This window comes from Megalobrama amblycephala, linkage group LG13, assembly GCF_018812025.1.
Source record: "Megalobrama amblycephala isolate DHTTF-2021 linkage group LG13, ASM1881202v1, whole genome shotgun sequence".
NCBI lineage: Eukaryota > Metazoa > Chordata > Actinopteri > Cypriniformes > Xenocyprididae > Megalobrama > Megalobrama amblycephala.
The window spans coordinates 41,704,155-41,725,895 of record NC_063056.1 but is presented as its reverse complement, the minus strand read 5'-3'; the positions used below and the strand labels follow the sequence as shown (position 1 = coordinate 41,725,895).

The following is a 21,741-nucleotide window of genomic DNA, read 5'->3' as shown; positions in this document are numbered from 1 at the left end:
TGATAGAACGATAGAAGAACGTCTATCTATCTATCTATCTATCTATCTAACATTCTGTCATTCAATTTTCTGTCAGTCATTCTATCCTTTTGTTCTTCTATTATTCTATCACTCTATCGTTCTATCTATCTATCTATCTATCTATCTATCTATCTATCTATCTATCTATCTATCTATCTATCTATCTATCTATCTATCTATCTATCTATCTATCTATCTATCTATCTATCATTCTCTGTCTATAAACCTTCAAAACTTCAAGGTTTTTTCAACTTTTTTCCCCCAAAACCTCCAAACAAGCCTTTGTCAAGTTAGCATTTGAAGATTCTCTTGACAAATTTTGCTTTTCTAGTTTCTCGTCTAAATGAATCAAATTAATTTTCCTTACATTCAAATTCTAATATTGCAATTCTGCATCCTGTTTGCTCCCTCAATACAAACCCAGGAACTGAAGTGAAGTTCAGAACGGTCTGTAATCTCTCCTCTCTGCTGATCATCATCCTGCAGCGGTGAAGAGGGTTTGATGGGAGCTGCTCTCTTTATTCATAGTCTACATGTGTGTCTTCTTTAAATGTGAACGGCACATTCACCTCTGCTTCTGTAGGCGTCGGGCGAGCCTCACGCCAACCATTATAGCCCACAGTCACAACCAGCAACAATCATTTAATGCATATGCTTGCGTGCACTTATGTCAGAATATATAGACTAACGTCCTGACGGGGTGACAAACAGGGCACTGTATTATTCCTGCAGAATCACTTCACCCGCGGCCTTTTCTGCTGATGGAATTATTATGCGAAAATGGCCTTTTTTTATTGTGTGTTTGTTTACACCTCGCAGGGAAAGTAACTAAGGGTTAGTGATGTTATCAGGATGGATTGTTTTGCTGCAGTGTTGTTTTTTCATTGCTCATGAGACTTCTCAGTTAAAGTTCACGTACTAACATGTTTCTCCTACGTTTCCTTAGAATAAATAGGAATAGAAACAAATGAGTCAATACAGTAAGACTACAGAGCTATAAAATGAATTTGGATAGCAGTTCAGATCATATATTTTAGAGTTCACATTAAGATTCCCAAATAACACCAGTTTGTATAAAAAGACTCAAAAAATGCAAAATAATCATTTTTACTTTTCATTTATTGTTTGTTTTAAATACTAAATGCTGTATATACTGTGCAGGATTCATTAAGCATTTTATTTGTTTTTTATTTGATTGATTAATTTTTTTAAGAAAAATAGTAAATACCATTTACACTTTGCGGGATTCAGTAAGCAGTTTGTTATTTCTTTATTTAATTATTATAATTATTATTTATAGTAAATGCTGTATATACTGATCATGATTCAGTAAGTAGTTTATTTATTTATTTATTTAAATTTATTTTTAAACATAATAATGCTTTATATACTGTGCATGATTTAGTGAGCAGTTTATTATTTTGTTTATTTATTTTAATTTTAGTTCATTTATTGTTTATTTATTAAAAATAATAAATGCTGTATATGCTGTATATACTGTAGTGTACATGATTCATTAAGCATTTTATATGTTTTTTATTTGATTAATTTTTTTTTTTTTTTTAAGAAAAATAGTGAATACTTTGTGGGATTGAGTAAGCAGTTTATTTATTTTTTATTTAATTATTATAATTATTTTATAGTAAATGCTGTATATACTGACCATGATTCAGTAAGCAGTTTATTTATTTAATTTGCATGTATTTATTTATTAAACAATAGTAGTGCTTTATATACTGTGTAGGATTCAGTAAGCAGTTTTTATTTATTTAAAAAAAAAATTTATTATTCATTAAAAATTGTAAATGCTTTTATATACAGTGTGGGATTCAGTAAGCAGTTTATTTTTTAATTATTATAATATTTTTTTTATAGTAAATGCTGTATATACTGAGCAGGATTCAGTAAGCTGTTTATTTATTTATTTATTTAATTGATTTTTATTTATTAAACAATAGTAATACTTTATATACTTCAGTAAGCAGTTTATTATTTAATTTATTTTTATTTATTAAAAAAATAGTACATGCTTTATATACTGCAGGATTCAGTAAGCATTAAGCTAATATTATACTATGAACATTGCCTATGTTGAACGTTGCATTGTGGGACAGCGCACACTCTTTCGTCTTCTTCCCAGATCATCGCTCGTCAGGTTAGAGCTTTGGAAACACACATAACTGGCCAGTTGATCAGATAGCGGTGTAACTAATGAAAAGCGTCATGAAAGTGACAGAGAGATTAATGAAGTTTCCCGTGCTGCTCTTTGCATGTGGTTCACCATGGGCTCCTCTGGGCACAGCTGCTGTTAAATGCTATTCATGGTGACAAATAATGCTCTATCTCAGCAGTGACACCTCCAAGTCAAGGTTAAAAAACACATTTGCCAGCCTGGACGAGTGGAGGCTCTGCGACTATAGATACGGAATAAATGTATTTACTCGCAGCGGGCTGGAGGCGGGACGAGAGGCACCGGAGCGATTGGGAATTCGGGATTAATTGAAAACATCTGTGCGACGATGCAAAATATCTGCCGTCTCCTAGCTGTAGCGAGCGTAATGCACAGCCCGTAGAAGCAACGAGTTTTGTTGCTGCTCTTTTTTTTTTTTTGTTAGTGTTTGGTTTTTCCTCTCTCTCGAACTCTGTGAGTGGATGAGAGTGCGTTGTGATCTGTTTTTCTCTGCATACGTGTTTGTTTTGTTGTTTGCTAGCAAAGCCTCTGATTTGTAGGCAGTACGTGTGGGAGGCTTTCGAACGGTCAATTCCTCCTGACCTTCAGATAGAATTACAGTGAACCAATCAAGGAAAGATCTGAGAGAGAGCCAAGAGGGAATCAAGGTCAAGTGTACGTGTGTTTTTGTGTCTGTGATGACATATTCTCCTAAGATCTCATACAGACACATTTACATGTTTTTACCTGTTTATTTAAATGTACTACCATATATATGTATAGTTCATATTTAAAGCTAATTGTGATGACCTTTATTAGTGACAAAAACATTATTAGTGGTGTTTAAGGACAGCATCACTATTATTAATTGCTAATACTTAAATGTGAAGTATGTAGATTTTGGACACTAGTGGCACCTAGCGGAATTACAAAAATAAAGCCTATTTTGCAAATGCCCCTTTCACACGTAGCGCCTCCTCCAACTCAAACATCACAATCACAGCTCTTACAGGTGCTTGTGAAGGCATGTCTCAACAGGTAAAATTAGGTTACTTTCAATAAAAGGTTCTCTTAGATGTGTTGCCATGTGTCATGAGTAAGCAACTGAGTCTAGAGTGAACGTGAGCGTCTCACTTATAATAAACTCATCCAATGTATTTGCACTGGGCACAGTTTTTGACATGACGCACCACAAACTCCTCACTTGATACAGTAGCCATGCCCTAGCCATGCCCCAGCCATGCCCCTAATTCTCCACCAGCTGCAGTAGCCACGCCCCAAACTCCGCCTGCTACAATAGCCACGTCCCAAACTCTCCACTTGCTACAGTAACCACACCCAAACTCTCCACTTGTTACAGTAGCCACACCCCAAACTCCCCCCCTGCTACAGTAACCACACCCCAAACTCTCCACCTGTTACAGTAGCAACGCCCCAAACTCTCCCCCTGCTACATTAGCCACACCCCAAACTCTCCACCTGCTACAGTAGCCATGCCTCAAACTCTCTGCCTGCTTTAGTAGCCACGTCCCAAACTCTCCGCCTGCTACAGTAGCCACACCCCAAACTCTCCACCTGTAACAGTAGCCATGCCCCAAACTCTCCCCCTGCTACATTAGCCACACCCCAAACTCTCCACCTGCTACAGTAGCCATGCCTCAAACTCTCTGCCTGCTTTAGTAGCCACACCCCAAACTCTCCACCTGCTACAGTAGCCACACCCCAAACTCTCCACCTGTTACAGTAGCCATGCCTCAAACTCTCTGCCTGCTTTAGTAGCCACACCCCAAACTCTCCACCTGCTACAGTAGCTACACCCAAACTCTCCACCTGCTACAGTAGCCACGCCTCAAACTCTCTGCCTGCTTTAGTAGCCACACCCCAAACTCTCCACCTGCTACAGTAGCCATGCCTCAAACTCTCTGCCTGCTTTAGTAGCCACACCCCAAACTCTCCACCTGCTACAGTAGCCACACCCCAAACTCTCCACCTGTTACAGTAGCCATGCCCCAAACTCTCCCCCTGCTACATTAGCCACACCCCAAACTCTCCACCTGCTACAGTAGCCACACCCCAAACTCTCCACCTGCTACAGTAGCCACGCCCCAAACTCTCTGCCTGTTACAGTAGCCACACCCCAAACTCTCCGCCTGTTACAGTAGCCACACCCCAAACTCTCCGCCTGTTACTGTAGCCACACCCCAAACTCCCTGCCTGCTATAGTAGCCACGTCCCAAACTCTCCACCTGCTACAGTAGCCACGTCCCAAACTCTCCACCTGCTACAGTAGCCATGCCCCAAACTCTCCACCTGTTACGGTAGCCATGCCCCAAACTCTCCACCTGCTACAGTAGCCACGCCCCAATCTCTCCACCTGTTACAGTAGCCACGCCCCAAACTCTTCACTTGCTACAGTAACCACACCCCAAACTCTCCATCTGCTACAGTAGCCACACCCCAAACTCTCCACCTGCTACAGTAGCCATGCCCCAAACTCTCTGCCTGTTACAGTAACCACACCCCAAACTCTCCATCTGCTATAGTAGCCACACCCCAAACTCTTCACCTGCTACAGTAGCCACACCCCAAACTCCTCACCTGCTACAGTAACCACACCCCAAACTCTCCATCTGCTACAGTAACCACACCCCAAACTCTCCACCTGCTACAGTAACCACACCCCAAACTCTCCATCTGCTACAGTAGCCACACCCCAAACTCTCTGCCTGCTATAGTAGCCACACCCAAAACTCTCTGCCTGCTATAGTTACCACACCCCAAACTCTCCATCTGTTATTGTAGCCACCCCCCAAAACTCTCCACCTGTTACAGTAGCCATGCCTCAAACTCTCCGCCTGTTACGGTAGCCACACCCCAAACTCTCCGCCTGTTACAGTAGCCATGCCCCAAACTCTCCACCTGCTACAGTAGCCATGCCCCAAACTCTCCACCTGTTACAGTAGCCACACCCCAAACTCTCCACCTGCTACAGTAACCACACCCCAAACTCTCTGTCTGCTACAGTAGCCACACCCCAAACTCTCCACCTGCTACAGTAGCCACACCCCAAACTCTCCACCTGCTACAGTAACCACACCCCAAACTCTCTGTCTGCTACAGTAACCACACCCCAAACTCTCTGTCTGCTACAGTAGCCACACCCCAAACTCTCCACCTGCTACAGTAGCCACACCCCAAACTCTCCACCTGCTACAGTAACCACACCCCAAACTCTCTGTCTGCTACAGTAGCCACACCCCAAACTCTCCACCTGCTACAGTAACCACACCCCAAACTCTCTGTCTGCTACAGTAACCACACCCCAAACTCTCTGTCTGCTACAGTAGCCACACCCCAAACTCTCCACCTGCTACAGTAGCCACACCCCAAACTCTCCACCTGCTACAGTAGCCACACCCCAAACTCTCCATCTGCTACAGTAGCCATGCCCCAAACTCCTCACCTGCTACAGTAACCACACCCCAAACTCTCTGTCTGCTACAGTAGCCACACCCCAAACTCTCCACCTGCTACAGTAGCCACACCCCAAACTCTCCACCTGCTACAGTAACCACACCCCAAACTCTCTGTCTGCTACAGTAGCCACACCCCAAACTCTCCACCTGCTACAGTAGCCACACCCCAAACTCTCCATCTGCTACAGTAGCCACACCCCAAACTCTCCACCTGCTACAGTAACCACACCCCAAACTCTCCATCTGCTACAGTAGCCACACCCCAAACTCTCCACCTGCTACAGTAACCACACCCCAAACTCTCTGTCTGCTACAGTAGCCACACCCCAAACTCTCCACCTGCTACAGTAGCCACACCCCAAACTCTCCATCTGCTACAGTAGCCACACCCCAAACTCTCCACCTGCTACAGTAACCACACCCCAAACTCTCCATCTGCTACAGTAGCCACACCCCAAACTCTCCACCTGCTACAGTAGCCACACCCCAAACTCTCCATCTGCTACAGTAGCCACACCCCAAACTCTCCACCTGCTACAGTAGCCATGCCCCAAACTCCTCACCTGCTACAGTAACCACACCCCAAACTCTCCATCTGCTACAGTAGCCACACCTCAAGCTCTTCACCTTCTACAGTAGCCATGCCTTAAACTCTCCACCTGTTACAGTAGCCACACCCCAAACTCTCCACCTGCTACAGTAACCACACCCCAAACTCTCTGTCTGCTACAGTAGCCACACCCCAAACTCTCCACCTGCTACAGTAGCCACACCCCAAACTCTCCATCTGCTACAGTAGCCACACCCCAAACTCTCCACCTGCTACAGTAGCCACACCCCAAACTCTCCATCTGCTACAGTAGCCACACCCCAAACTCTCCACCTGCTACAGTAGCCACACCCCAAACTCTCCATCTGCTACAGTAGCCACACCCCAAACTCTCCACCTGCTACAGTAGCCATGCCCCAAACTCCTCACCTGCTACAGTAACCACACCCCAAACTCTCCATCTGCTACAGTAGCCACACCCCAAGCTCTTCACCTTCTACAGTAGCCATGCCTTAAACTCTCCACCTGTTACAGTAGCCACACCCCAAACTCTCTATTAGTTGAGCAGGAAAAATCTTGACAGATCTGCGAGCTCAATTTTTATACTTCTGGGAGAGATAAACTCATGAATGGCATAATAATAATAGTCAATGAACAATAAACTGGGTTATGAGAATGTTTAAAACAGTTTATTGTTCATATGACTATTAAACTGGGTTATGAGAATGTGTTTTAACATAAAAAGTCTTACATTACCTTTAAAAGAATAGTGATCTGAACCAACTCTTAACTGTAATTATTGAACATTGCAACATAACACTTGCCGTACATTTTTCACGCATCATATGTGTGCTGTTACTTTACTGAGTGTTTAGACTTTTGTTCCCCTAGCAGATGATAACCAGCAAAAAGAGACTTGCATTGAAGGTGTGACCCGAGGCATATTTAGAGAGCAGAAGATCACAGAGATGTGAGACTTCATTTTTGCCAGTAAACAACTTCTGCAACTACCGACAACACCTAACAACATCCTAGAGCACCCTAGCAACAACCTTGCAGAACACCCTAGTAATAGAACATCCTAGTAACCATCTAGCAACACAACAGTGAGAACCCTAAACCATTTAAATCACCCTCACTGCATCAAGACTTTTGCAGTTAGACCAAACGTTCACATTTTCTTGCTAAATAAATTAATACAGTAAGCTAGAAATTAAAATCTTGTTTACTTTATGAATCACATTTGAGGACGTCACCAGATAACTGAAGAGAGAGTGAGAGAGAACATGATATATGAAGTTGGGAGGTGCTGGAAGAGGGAGCGAGAGATAAGAGAGAGAGAGAGAGAGAGAGTAGAGCCTGAGGAACACTCAGACAGAACAAATGAGCAGCCGCGGCTTGACTCCCGCTAGAGACGCTGATATCGGCACGCCGGCGAGAGCTCATTCACCAGGAGTCAGATTACAGCTGGAGAGGATCACCTCGCTCTGAGACACAGCTGAGGACAGAGGTGCGAGAGGGAGACAGAGTTTTTCTGAAGATCTCAGTTCACAGATAGAGAGAGAAAACTAGCAGCAGCCCTCGTGGTCGCAGTTCCCCACATGTACAGATGAAATCATGGATTCACTCTTGACGGCATCGGTGCGCAGGGACGCTCCGTGATGACCATGGAGAGCATGTTTATTGGTAAGTGAAGTCAGTCTGGTTATAAAGTCTGCGGTTTTGTTTTATAGACTCCCCGTCTGGCGCTCACAGCGGGGGTTTCTCACGGGGACATCAGAGGATCGCAGTCCTGCATGCGTGCCTCACCAGACACCTGATTTGTTGCATTGGAGTTTAGCAAACAGCGTGAAATCGTCCGTTTCGGCAAAACTGAAGGGATTAGGAGATTTTAGGAAACATGCCGCTCTGTCTCTCAGCATGTTGCCTGCTGAACGGATGATTCTTTTCCCAATGTGCGGAGGAACGGGATCAGATCTCACCGCAGGAGATACAGCAGATCTGTTGCTCTGTGATGAATTTGATGCAGCTTTTAGAAAACGTGAGCACAAGTATTGGGATGATTTGTTAGCTTTCAAGACAGTAGTTTTAAATTTTTATGAATGTAAAAGGAAAGGAGTCTATTTTTAAATGCTTTTGTATGTTTTACCATTTTTATCACTTGCAGCAACTCTTAACGTATTTTAAAAATGACAAGAAAAAAACTGTTTAAAATAATTTATAATGAAGTATTGCATGTCACACCATAGCTGTGCTTGAAATCGCCCCCTATACCCTCATTCACTATTCCCTACATTAGTCCACTTGAGTGAGTGAATTCAGACACTGAGTGCACCCTTCCGCGTTTCCGTAGTTTTGCTTGCCGTGTAATAATCATTTGAAACTTAGCAAACTGGCATCTCCAGTAGTAATGAAAAGATTTATCTTGAACTCTGTCATAGAAACTAGCATGTATAAACCTTAATTAAACAATTGAATAATCAATTAAAAAGGAATGTATGTCAGTGCCGATAGCCTCGTGGGCAGCACCGACATATAGCGCTGTTACGCTTTGGGCGGCTTGAGTTTGAGTCCCGGCTCATGGACCTTTCCCGATCCCGTCCTCCTCTCTCTCTCTCCAACTTCGCTTCCTGTCTACATACTGTCCTATCATTAAAAAGGCAAAAACGCCAAAAATAAATCTTAAAAAAAGGGATTTATACCTGTATGATATTACACTGTACCCACATTGGACTAGTACGGTTTGGAAAATGGATGGATGATTGATTCACCTGCGGGCGCCATCTTCTGGCGAAATGCGGGAATTAATTTGGCACGACCGTTACAGTGCATTATGGGTATTTTCTAGACGTTGAGCATACATCAGTTGTACACTTGTTATTGCAGTGCATTATGGGATTGAAAGAGTGCACTCGATAACGTCCACTATGGTTTCGGACACCACTACAAATGGCTGCCCTCTCAAATAGTGCCTTATTTAAGTGTATAGGGGGTGATTTCGGACACAGTCCATGTCTACACTAGACGCAGGTGGCGTGCAACTTCGCTTCCTGTCTACATACTGTCCTATAATAAAAAAAAAAAGGCAAAAACGCCAAAAATAAATTTTTAAAAATATGGGATTTATACCTGTATGATATTACGCTGTACCCACATTGGACGTGCGGTTTGGAAAATGGATGGATGGATGGATGATTCACCTGTAGGCGCCATCTTCTGGTGAAACGTGGGAATTCATTCGGCATGACCGTCACAGTGCATTTTGGGTATTTTCTAGCTGTTGAGCGTACATCAGTTGTACACTCGTTATTGCAGTGTATTATGGGATTGAATAAGTGCACTCGATAACATCCACTATAGTTTCGGACACCACTACAAATGGCTGTCCCCTATATAGGGTACAGGGGGCGATTTTGAACACAGCCCATGTCTACACTAGACGCAGGTGGCATGCCGTGATGCGTGATGCCACACTCCTCAACTAAATCACTCCCGTTATAATAAACAAAGCTGCCGATGCTTCTTTTGACATAGACTGTGATGTTAGGGTTAGGGTTAACCTGTGCTGTATATTGCACAGACATTTTTTCTTTCAATTATTCTTTATTTACAAATAGGTTTTAGTATGAATTTTATTTGTTGTGTATTTAAACTTCTGACTGAAATCAAAGGCAACTTGATGTTTCTGGTCCCTGATGTGCAGCTTTGATGCAGCAGACAGTCTCAACTATCGTGTCCGCTGTAGACATGGGTTTGGTTTCAAAACCTGGTGAGCTCCCTATGTAGGCAGCATCTTAAGGTCCTGGCTTTAAAGCAGTGTAGAACATGTTAGGATGTGGGTGCTGACAGCAGAGACTACAGTGTGGTTAACCCCAGATTTTTTATTTATTTGGTTCATAACCTCAGATTGCATTGCAGAGCACATGACTAGTGTTTCCTGACCACTGCTAGTTCGGTTTGTACTACAATTTAAAACCCAATCAGTTTTGCATGCAATTTATAAGTTGTGTGTGTGTGTTTATTTATTCTAATCTTGATATCATCATTTTTTAATCTTCAAAATAAATGATCAATCATACACGGTGCACAATACCGCAACTGGCCCTTAATGGAATGTGCAAAACAACTTAAGCTTAATGAACAACATCTGTTGCATAAAATATTGACTCATCCCTCAGATTGTCAAAACAAACAAAAATTATATTCGCAGTGATGCTCAATGGGAGTCTATGATGAGGCATTCCAGAGGGATTCAAAGTAGAAACGTGGAGCTTGTATTTGTGTTGAATCACTTTGTGTGTTTATTATTTGAGCAGTTTAGTTGTCTCAATCATCCTTTAGCGGTGGGACTACTTGTCTAGATGAATGTCTGGTTACGTGTTATCGACATTAATTCCTGTGGGTGGATATTTCTGTTAACAATAAGGGGTCTTTAAATACCCGAAGCAGTATCCAGTCCGTCTAGTGGTATCGTTCTTGATTTGAGGGAAAGATGTACTGTTTTATTAGTTTGTAGAGCCATACTTTTGAAACAATATTTTAACGCTCTTGTTGCAATGCCCCAGAGACTTCCTTTGTACATGCAATGCAGTAAATAATTCAATAAATAAATATTGGTTGTTGTCAAATTGATGGAAAGGAAAGGTTGTATTGAACTAAACTTCTTTATATTGTACACTCGTAGGTTTGGAATGACAGTCCATCAGGAGAGGGCTTTCTGCTCTATGCAGTGTGTGTTTCGACTGCAGGTATGTGTGTTTTTTATATCAAGGGACATGGAGATAAAGCAGAGCGGATCAAGTCTAGGAGAATTCTAGGAGTGACAGAGACGGGATGCGATTAATTATTTACGTGCCGTATTTGTCCTCCAGACATCATTTTTTCTCTCAGTCAGCACCGCTCCGAGCAGCAAGTGCTGTTTTAAGATGATGGGCACATCTGAACAGAGATATGGAGACGGTTCTACAGGCACACTCACACACACACACTTCTCTGCCATTTCATTACTGTGATCGCTGCAGCAGTGGGCAGTTTTAGCAGTGTTTCACAGAGATGGTGGGTGAGAACCGAAGCAGGTGGGTGAGAATAAGGTCAAAGTTCATGCTTAGATTCAGGGTTTTGAAACTCTGCAGTCTTTTTCTGACCAAACTTGTTGGGTTTCCTTTGCATCCTCTCCAGATGTAACCCGCAGCTGATAATCTCACTCTATATGTTGCACATATGCATATAATGAAGTCTGACTGATATATTTTATATATGATATATATTGTATATATATACTGATATATATTGTATGTTGGCTTTTCATTGAGGTTTGATATGTGAAATATCTATTTTTACATTAGCTTACTTTCCATTCACCGTTTTTATGCACATTTTGGGATATTGCAAATAAGAAATGCTGGTGGGAAACATATTGAAATTCTGAAACAAACAAAAAAAAACGTATGAACTGTTGAGGTGGAAACCTTTTTAATTCTGTAAGAAGTTATGCGCATAAACTACTATGTAAACACATTTACCAGCTGAATTCCTAGATGCACATCAAAAAAGTCTCAAGACTTTATCTCAAGTCATGCGACTGAATAATTGGCTGCAATCACCTCTCAAAACTGTGAAATGCTGTGACTTGCATATACATTCATGTGATGTAAAATCTGCTTAATTTGATAGTTTTTTTTGCAATATTAAGATTAAAGTTTAAATTCACAACTTGGATGGAAAAAAGCTATCACCACATGAAATAAAATCACACAGTAGTTTAAAAAACAGATTAATTAAAAAAATTACGAAATTTGTTAAGATAAATTCTAAGAAGTTCGTAAGAATGTGCAATTCTTGAAAAACGCTTTAGTTCTCATATTTTCTTAAGAACATCTTATTGTTTTAATAAGAATAAAATGAATCTGATTGTATGGCAGATTTTGCACTAAAAAAACCTCGAAGGCTGTCTTTTTGCACTGCCTACACATAAACTGGCACATTAAGAGGTTATTTATGATGGTTTTTTCAGGAATTCAAATTCTTACATTTAAAGAACAATTTTTTGAAATCTATGAAATATTTTTTTTTTTAACATTAATTATAGACATTCAACATTACAGTAAAACTAAAAGCTATCAATTTCAACATTTACTAGGCTTTAAAAAAATAACAACTTTTAATTTAAGTGAACTAAAACAATCTTCACATAAACCCATTATTATAAATATCATATTTACCTGTCTAACAGGAAATACACAGAAATTGAATAAAGTTATCAAACACTTTACAGTCTTCACTGCATAAATTATAAATTAAATATAGATTAATCCTTATTAAAGCTACAATTTTCTGTTACCTTTGTTCTTCGATTAAAATTAATTAACAGACATCACAGCAGCTGGTTTATTAGGCTGCTGTCACTTTAAGAGCTGCCGCTGCTGAACACGACATGGATCTGATGCGCATCTCATCTTCTCACAACTCTTTAAGTTCATTTAAGACGTTATTAAATTCATTTAAGACTGCTCTTATGAGGATACTACACAAAACTGGCATTTTGGCATAATTCTGTGTGTTAATGTTTGTTCAAGCGTGAAAGAGAACTCGATACTGGCTGACACGACATTCACAGACAGCGTGTTTGTCTCACACCATTTTTGTCATTGTTAGGAGATTCACATGCAGACAGATAATGAGAGAAATTCGATGAGGCCGCCAGCATAGAACGCGTGATGCATAAGTGGGGAAGGCAAATCTAAGCGAACCATGCTAACCATTGAACCCATGACTCCATCTGTAGAAGCCTGAAAGGTTGTTTCAGCACTAAGAGCGAGGCGGTCTCCATAGACGAGAAGGTGCTGAAAATACTGCTCACCAAAAGCAGCGCAAAGACTGACTGCAGGGCAGAGAAGATTGGACATTTTCCACATTACTGTTCTTTGAAACGGAAAACAGAGCCGTAAAAGACTCGCTTACGCTGCAGGCACAGTGTCAAAATGCCTCGTAACAATCAAAATGTTCTCATCAACTTAATAAGTCGTGTTCCCTTAAACCCCAGTGACATGCTGCCAGCATTGATGTTTTGCTTGCTTGCTTGCCTTTTTCCAGAAAGAGGCTTTTTGAATGTTGTTGCATCGTGCTCACACAATAATCAAACCTTGTAAAGCTTTTCAAAGCCCCGAGGAGATAAAACCCAGATGTTTGGTTCTAAAGACGCCTCATGGTTAGCGCCGGGAGAGCGGCGAGTGTTCGGTCACAGTTCCTGCTGTCACTCAGGCCGTGGTTTTGCTTGCATATTTAATTCTGTTTTCTTGTTCAGTGTCTGGCTCCGTGACAGCATTCCTTTAGACTGATGTCATTTGACATGTCAGAGTCGAGTCGCCGACACAGAGGCGTGAGATTGACAAGCTTTGTCAAGGGAGAACGAAGACATGCTTGCACTTGCACAAAGGCATGTGGCACAACAATTTATGGCTGCAACAAGGGTGTTTTTTTTTATGATTATTCTCGTTTTTATTATTTCTCCTCCCCACAGACCAGAAGGACTAGAGGAATTATTAACATTTTGTTTCGTAATCCATGTCAAGCTGCTGCTGAGATTTCAAAACTCCCCAAAAACACAGATGAGATTAGTTATTCGAGATACAACAGCAAATCGAACTCTATGGCCGTGTTCACACAGCAGCAGATTACGGTTGTCAGTCCTGTATTTGAGTCTTTAATATGGTTGCGTTCACACACAGTGCGGTTATTTACAGGAGTGACAACCGCATTCTATAACCAAACGCACACCCGTAGATTTTCAGGACTCACATCCACATTCTCTGAAAATTTGCACTGTAAATGGAACCAGACTTGACAACTTGTTGTCTGTCACACAGCTCGCTGCTCAATTGGACTGAGCCTGGTCGTGTCAAAAGTGATAAGACTTTTCCGTTTTATGGACGTCGCCATCTTTGATATTACTTTGGTCACTGTCGCTATGGTTACTGGTAAGAGCATACAGGCTTGACTCTCATTGCACATTCATACAGACAGTGGGGACTTTAAGCAGCAGCTGCTGATGTAACGGCCTTCTGGTGTTCTGTTGCGCATGCGCAAATTTAACTGCTACTTTTTGACATTCTACTATAACTGTCTAGAAAAATAGAAAAATAGGCAAAAATGCCAAAAGCAACCATTCTCTTGCTTTTATGTAAATGTAATTTATTTTTTACGTCAAATGATTAAATGATCCATTAAGCCATCCTCTTTGTTGTTGCTCAGTGATTTTTACGTTCTTTAGCTACGGCAGTTGACAGTTTACTTCCTGTTGTTCCATCAGCAGCTGTTGCTTAAAGTCCCTAGTATTCGAGATGCTGCTGTAAGTTGCTGTGTGAATGGGAAATTTAGAGACTCACACCTGTAAGTAAATGCGATTGTCAATCCCAAAAACTGACAAGCCTATGTGATATCAACTTTTCTTTTTTATCTCAGTTGTTTCTCCTAGTTTCTGCTGTTGTTGGTTATTGCTGCTGCTGCTGTTATTGCTGCTGCTGGTGGATATTGCTGCTGCTGCTATTATCTGCTGCTGCTTTTATTGCTGCTGGTGGTGGATGTTGCTGCTCTTATCGCTGCTGCTGCTGTTATTGCTGCTGCTGTTATCTCTGCTGCTGCTGTTATTGCTGCTGCTGCTGATATTACCAAAGTCCCTTTAAGACAAGTCATTTCACTCGGCGGCCATCTTTGAAACGCCTCTCGGGCGTCCTGGGCATCATGCAGCTCCTATCTCTTTGAATGGGGAAACATCAAATTCTCCAAAACTGTTCGCCAACCTTACGATTAAATTTCATATTTGAAATCACCAATGAAATCTAACAACAACCGGCTCATAAATTGTGTTTCTAAACGCTCGAATCATGACAAAAAAACTGTATTTTTCAGGCTGGATCAAGCTAATGCGCATGCGCAGACCTAAATGCGCGTCTCTTCGGAGGCGCGCGTCTGACTGTTTCTATAGAAACCGGTGATTCTAAAAGCAGCTGAAGTGACGCGATGACTTTACCAGTCGGCGTTTGGCTCTTGTTTAGAAGGCGGGACTTATTCTGCCATATTGCGCGTTACACTTTCTCCCATTCAAAACAATACGAGTGACTCGTCTTGTGTTATTCTATAGTCTTTGGTATTACTGCTGCTGTTGCTGTTATTGCTGCTGGTGATGGATATTGCTGCTGCTGTTATCGCTGCTGCTGCTGTTATTACTGCTGCTGCTGCTGGTGGATGCTGCTGGTTATTGCTGCTGCTGCTGGTGGATACTGCTGCTGCTGCTGGTGGATACTGCTGCTGCTGCTGGTGGATTCTGCTGCTGCTGCTGGTGGATTCTGCTGCTGCTGCTGGTTATTGCTGCTGCTGCTGCTGGTTATTGCTGCTGCTGCTGCTGGTTATTGCTGCTGCTGTTGGTGGATACTGCTGCTGCTGCTGCTGCTGCTGCTGGTTATTGCTGCTGCTGTTGGTGGATACTGCTGCTGCTGCTGGTGGATATTGCTGCTGCTATCGCTGCTGCTGCTGTTATTGCTGCTGCTGTTGGTGGATACTGCTGCTGCTGCTTGTTATTGCTGCTGCTGCTGCTGCTGTTATTACTGCTGCTGGTTATAGCTGCTGCTGCTGTTATTGCTGCTGGTGGTGGATATTGCTGCTGCTGCTGTTATTGCTGCTGCTGCTGTTATTGCTGCTGCTGTTGGTGGATACTGCTGCTGCTACTTGTTATTGCTGCTGCTGCTGCTGCTGTTATTACTGCTGCTGGTTATAGCTGCTGCTGCTGTTATTGCTGCTGGTGGTGGATATTGCTGCTGCTGCTGTTATTGCTGCTGCTGCTGGTGGATACTGCTGCTGGTTTTTGCTGCTGCTGTTGTTATTACTGCTGCTGCTGGTTATTGCTGCTGCTTCTGCTGCTGTTATTGCTGCTGCTGCTGCTGCTGCTGTTATTGCTGCTGCTGCTGGTGGATACTGCTGCTGGTTTTTGCTGCTGCTGTTGTTATTACTGCTGCTGCTGGTTATTGCTGCTGCTTCTGCTGCTGTTATTGCTGCTGCTGCTGCTGCTGCTGTTATTGCTGCTGCTGCTGGTGGATACTGCTGCTGGTTTTTGCTGCTGCTGCTGTTATTACTGCTGCTGCTGGTTATTGCTGCTGCTTCTGCTGCTGTTATTGCTGCTGCTGGTGGATATTGCTGCTGCTGATGCTGTTATTACTGCTGCTGCTGGTTATTGCTGCTATTATCGCTGCTGCTGCTGCTGCTGTTATTACTGCTGTTGCTGCTATTATCGCTGCTGCTGCTGCTGTTATTACTGCTGTTGCTGCTATTATCGCTGCTGCTGCTGCTGTTATTACTGCTGTTGCTGCTATTATTGCTGCTGCGGATGGATATTGCTGCTGCTGTTATTTCTGCTGCTGGTGGATATTGCTAGTAGTGGTGGTGGTTATTGCTTCTGCTGCTGGTAATTGCTGCTGCTGTAGTATAGCATACATTAATTACCTGTAGCAGATTTATACAGGTGGAGCTGGGGAAGGTGAGGGTTTCTGAAAGCATGCTGCACTGCTATGCAAATGCTGACCATGTATTTGAAGGTTGAACAGTGAGCTCATTGGCTACTGATACAGCAGGAACCAATCAGCTGTGCCCTATAGAGAATGATGTGATTGCAAGCAGATTTAGTTAAAGACCTATCAGCCTGCATTATCTAGAGTTTCATGACAGAACATTTTTAAGGATTAGTTAATTACCCCAATCTTTACTCACCCTCAAGCATTCCTATGTGTATATGACTTTCTTGAGACAATCGGAGAAATATTAATAAATATCCTGACGCATCCAAGCTTTCATAATGGCAGTAATGCGCTACCAAACGAGTATGAGCTGAAGAAAGTGTCTCCATCCACATCTATCCATCATAAACATATTCCACATGGCTCGGGGGGTAGGGCTGGACGATTATGGCCTAAAATCAAAACCTCGATTAATTGAACATTTCACCTCGATTACGATTAATGAACGATTATTTTGTTTCTGGTTTTTTTTTTTTTTTTTTTGCCCTCATAGTTCAGTGACAAGGTTTGTACTGTAAATATGATTGACCATTAAAAGGTGGGATATTTTTTCCTATTTAAAGAGTGATCTGACATAACAGCTCACTATCAGCAGTTATTTTATCTATGGTTCATAACATTTCTTACAGATTTCTGCTTGTTGTAAATTAGATAAAGATAAATTAGCACAGTACCAGTACAAGTGATTGCGTGTGAATTAGTCATACCGTCTCTCTGTTTATTGTGAAGCTGTGGGTTGTAAATGGTTACTCCAAAACTAAGTAGGCAATATATGCTATAAGACGTTTTGAGTTTCTAAGCTCCTTTAGTGATAAATCACTGGACAGCGCTGACTAGTTTCTGCGTTCCTCTCAGTGCGCGCGATCTTCACGTTTTTCTCAGCTACTGTTTGTATGAGCCGAGTGTTCGCGCCACAATGCAGCTGCGCGAGCGCGATACCTCGGAATAATAATACATCTGATCCTCTAATCGCTTGAATGTACAAACCTTAAAACAAATACAACTGACAAAGTTTAGTGAAGACGCAAGGCTCACCGCTCACGCGCCATCACTATGTGTTGAACCGGCGTTCACCTCTGTGTTTTGCTTTTATCCCACTGACTGGACGGGGCGGAGTCATGTGGCTACACACGCGGTAATGTTTTTAAGGGGAAAGTATTAACAGGATTAAAAAACCGAAATAACCGACATGGGAAAATTACGTCGGTTAGAGGTTCTGAATTTCGGTTTCGGTTACTTTTCGATTAATCGTCCAGCCCTATCGGGGGGTTAATAAAGGCCTTCTGAAGTGAAGCAATGCGTTTGTGTAAAAAAAATATCCATATTTAACAAGTTATGAAGTAAAATATGTAGCTTCCGCCAGACCGCCTTCCGTATTCAAATTATGGAAAAAACGGAACTGGTGTCGTGTCAGTTCCGTAAGTTGAATAGGGATGGCGTAGGACGTACAGTGTAACTTTTCTGAAGAATCCAAAAGGCGGTCTGGCGGAAGCTAGATATTTGACTTCATAGCTTGTTAAATATCCCGGTACACTAGACAGTTACAGAGGATGGCTGCCTCTATTTTAAATGATGACTCCCACCCTTTGCGCAGTGAGTTTCAGCTTCTTCCTTCTGGAAGGAGGTTTTTAGTCCCAAGATGTAGAACAAAGCGGTATAAAAGCAGCTTTATTCCTGCTGTTTTAACAGTGTTAAATAATAAATAGGGTTTTTATTTGGGTATGTATGTTTATATAGGTATAGGTATATATATACATATATGCAGGGATGTGCATTTGTATATGAAGGTACAGGTTTTATGTATATATTACAAATCTTGCGTGGTGGAGCCTTTGCACATGTATCATGTAACTGTTTATTTTGTTCTTGTTTTTGTTTATTTGTTTTTTTGTCTTTGTGATATAGATGCCTTTGTACTCATCATGCTGCAAAACAAATTTACCTGCAGGTATTAATAAAGTAACCTAACCTAACCCTAAATATGGGTATTTTTTTACACAAACGCATCGCTTTGCTTCAGAAGGCCTTTATTAACTCTCCGGAGCCACGTGGAATATGTTTATGATGGATGGATGTGGATGGAGACCTTTTCTTCAGCTCATTCTCTTTTGGTAATGCATTACTGCCATTATAAAGCTTGGATGGGTCAGGATATTTATTAATACTTCTACGATGGTGTTCGTCAGAAACAAGAAAGTCATGTACTCCTAGGATGGCTTGAGGGTGAGTAAATCATGGGGTAATTTTCATTTGAAAGTGAACTAATCCTTTAATCTAATCTCTAGAGTTTCAGAAGAGATCTGAGAAAATGTCAAGCTATGCAATCAAAAGAAGAGAAAACAAGTTGTTTTATGGGTTTTATTTTAGATAACATCTAAACCCATGAGTTAGAAAAATCACAAAGGAGATCTCTATATCACAGATGTTTTTCAGGCAAGAGATCAAATGGAGAATTTTTCTAAAGTCTTCAACTTTCTCCTGAGAAAAAGACCTTGGTAATCTAATTTGTAGAGTTTCAGAAGCGATACAAGAAAATTTTAAGCTGTGCAATCAGAAGAATTGAAAACAAGTTGTTTGATTGATTTTATTTTAGATGAGATCTTATTAATATCTTAGTTGTTTCACTTGCAATAAACAAGTAGAGACTGCCTTCATTCTCCTGCATCTCAGATGTTTCTAATGAGACAAAAATCTCTTTTTTTCTCCTCTAGACTTTCACAACAGATCTCAAAAATGCTTATATTTGTCAAAATAAAGTTTCTAAGATATTTCAATATGGACTCAGACATTCCTCGTTCAATTCTCATTTGACAAAATGATCTGAGCTGCTATTCACATGAATCTTTATCTATGTTAAGAATAGTCTCCTTTTTCTTTTTGTAGGAGAAACTTAAGTGGTACTTAAATGAAACACAAAGCATAAAGCAAACCCTGAGTGGTCCATTTTTCTTTGGCATCACATTTCTGCAACGCTTTGGGTCTTTTTGTCTTTCTGCTCTGGCTTTTGTCTCCGTTTGGATACGAAACGCTGTTTCTTTTTCTGGTGCATTAATGGGATGTGCTGTAAAAATCTGCCTTTTCCAGCGCCACCCACACAAACACTCTTACTGTAATAAAACAAGCTATTTACTTTTGTTTTCCGCCACTGGTTTCTGTCTCTCCCACTTGGACTAGAGTTTGTCTCTACTGCTATTACAGATAACAGCCAATCAAGCGTCTCAGTTTGACAAGCATATTGTTTTGGTATTTATAGTTCCAGGAGAGTGTGTTCAAAAGTAAATGATATGGCAGATAGTTTTAGTAATGGGTAAAAAGTCATAATGTCATCGGCGGTAGCATCCAGATCCTCAGCACAGATTTCACTGCGTGTGGCAAAGAAATGTTCTGAATCATCATGTTATGTTTGAACTGAACTCATGAATTCTGAGCTCACTGTGATTTTGCCAACTGTAGGCCATGTTCCTGCAACAACATCCTTGTTGGTCCTAGAACAACATTTCTATCAGATTTTTACAGATAGGCTTCAGCCAAAAGCTGCTTTGGTTTTCAGTTTGCCTATACTTATCATGTTAGAAGGGGAAGAAGTTGAAAAGTCACATCATCCAAAGAGGAAAGTTGTTGTAGAGGTAGAGCATGATGCTTTGTTTTAAAGAAAGATTACTCAATTTTCATTTGAGTAAAATAACATCAGGAATGTGCAACTGGCTTACCACCAGATAGCCAATTTACTTGCACAAGAGTTTGGGATAGCATTGCACGGTTCATGTGGTGCATTTGGCTTCCCATAGAGCTCATGACTAAATAAAACAGTATGCCTTATGTTGAGAAAGGATAATTTGGCATGCACATGTGAGGTATGCCAGCTAAAGAAAACAAATACATTTAATAATAATTCATCAGTCTCTCTCCAGTGGTTGCACATGTGCTGGAGTTTGCTGTGCATCATCTCATAACCGGGTATGTTTCGTGACTTTTGTCTCTTTCTCTTCCTCCTCAGGTAATGCGTGTCAGAGCGGACTGGTGCCAGCGCTGGTACGAGCTCCTCTGCCCACTGTGCCGCCCTCTCTGGGTATGAAGCACTTCCTTCCCTTCCCTCTGGACAGCGGCTCCACACTCAACATCTTTCCCAGCTTCAGCAGCGTGAGTCACACAAACACACTCCGTCTAGAGGTGCTAATGAGGTTCGCTCTGTTCTTGCGCCGGTGGTTACACACGCCGTCCGTCGTGGTTTGAAGAGAGTGTCGCTTGTGGTAATTGTCACATGAGTGCTGGTTGTTTTGGGACTGTTAAGTGTGGAGTTGTTTGCAGTTCGTTCTGGAAATGCAAAGCCAGCTGTTGTGAACTTCTGAAGATCATATAAACGTGTCATTTGAAGCGTGAGATGATAAATGTATATCTGGCTTGCAAATAATAACTGGTGCTAAAAGAAGAAGAGAAATCAAATGGTCTTTATTTATTTAAGAAAAGGCACAAAGGACTTTCTCACAGAGGAAGTTTCTCATAGAGTTTCTAATAGATTCCCAGTGAGATTACATAGAGAACGTATTGGAGACCTTTGCTTAAAGGGTTAGTTAACCTAGAAATGAAATTTCTGTCGTTAATTACTCACCCTCATGTCGTTCCACACCCGTAAGACCTTTCGTTTGAAAACACAAATTAAGATATTTTTGGTGAAATCCAAGGGTATCTAATCCACACATAGGCAGCAACGACATTGCACCTTTTGAGGTCTATGTGTGGATCAGATACCCTAGGATTTCATCAGACATATCTTAATTTGTGTTCTGAAGATGAACAAGGTCTTAGGGGTGTGGAACGACATGGGGGTGAGTAATAAATGACAGAAATTTCGTTTTTGGGTGAACTAACCCTTTAAGTATCCTATTTCTCAGATGCTTCTTCTGAGGCCTCAAGTTTCTGAAGAGATCTCAAACTCTGCCATGATACCAAATGAGTAGC

The 21,741-nt window shown here is 41.5% G+C and overlaps 1 protein-coding gene across 11 annotated transcripts in view; it reads left to right on the top strand.

The window, feature by feature from the left end:
• znf385d (zinc finger protein 385D) overlaps positions 1-21,741 on the top strand; it is a 232,295-nt gene that overhangs the window by 135,771 nt on the left and 74,783 nt on the right. For 9 of the 11 annotated variants that reach the window (XM_048154134.1, XM_048154135.1, XM_048154132.1 and 6 more), the window contains one exon: positions 20,780-20,922. In XM_048154134.1, the coding sequence (XP_048010091.1) occupies positions 20,780-20,922 (143 nt within the window). Of the gene's footprint in view, positions 1-7,549; positions 7,904-10,901; positions 10,966-20,779; positions 20,923-21,741 lie in introns of those variants that run through there. The other 2 variants (XM_048154141.1, XM_048154140.1) reach the window with 2 other exon arrangements.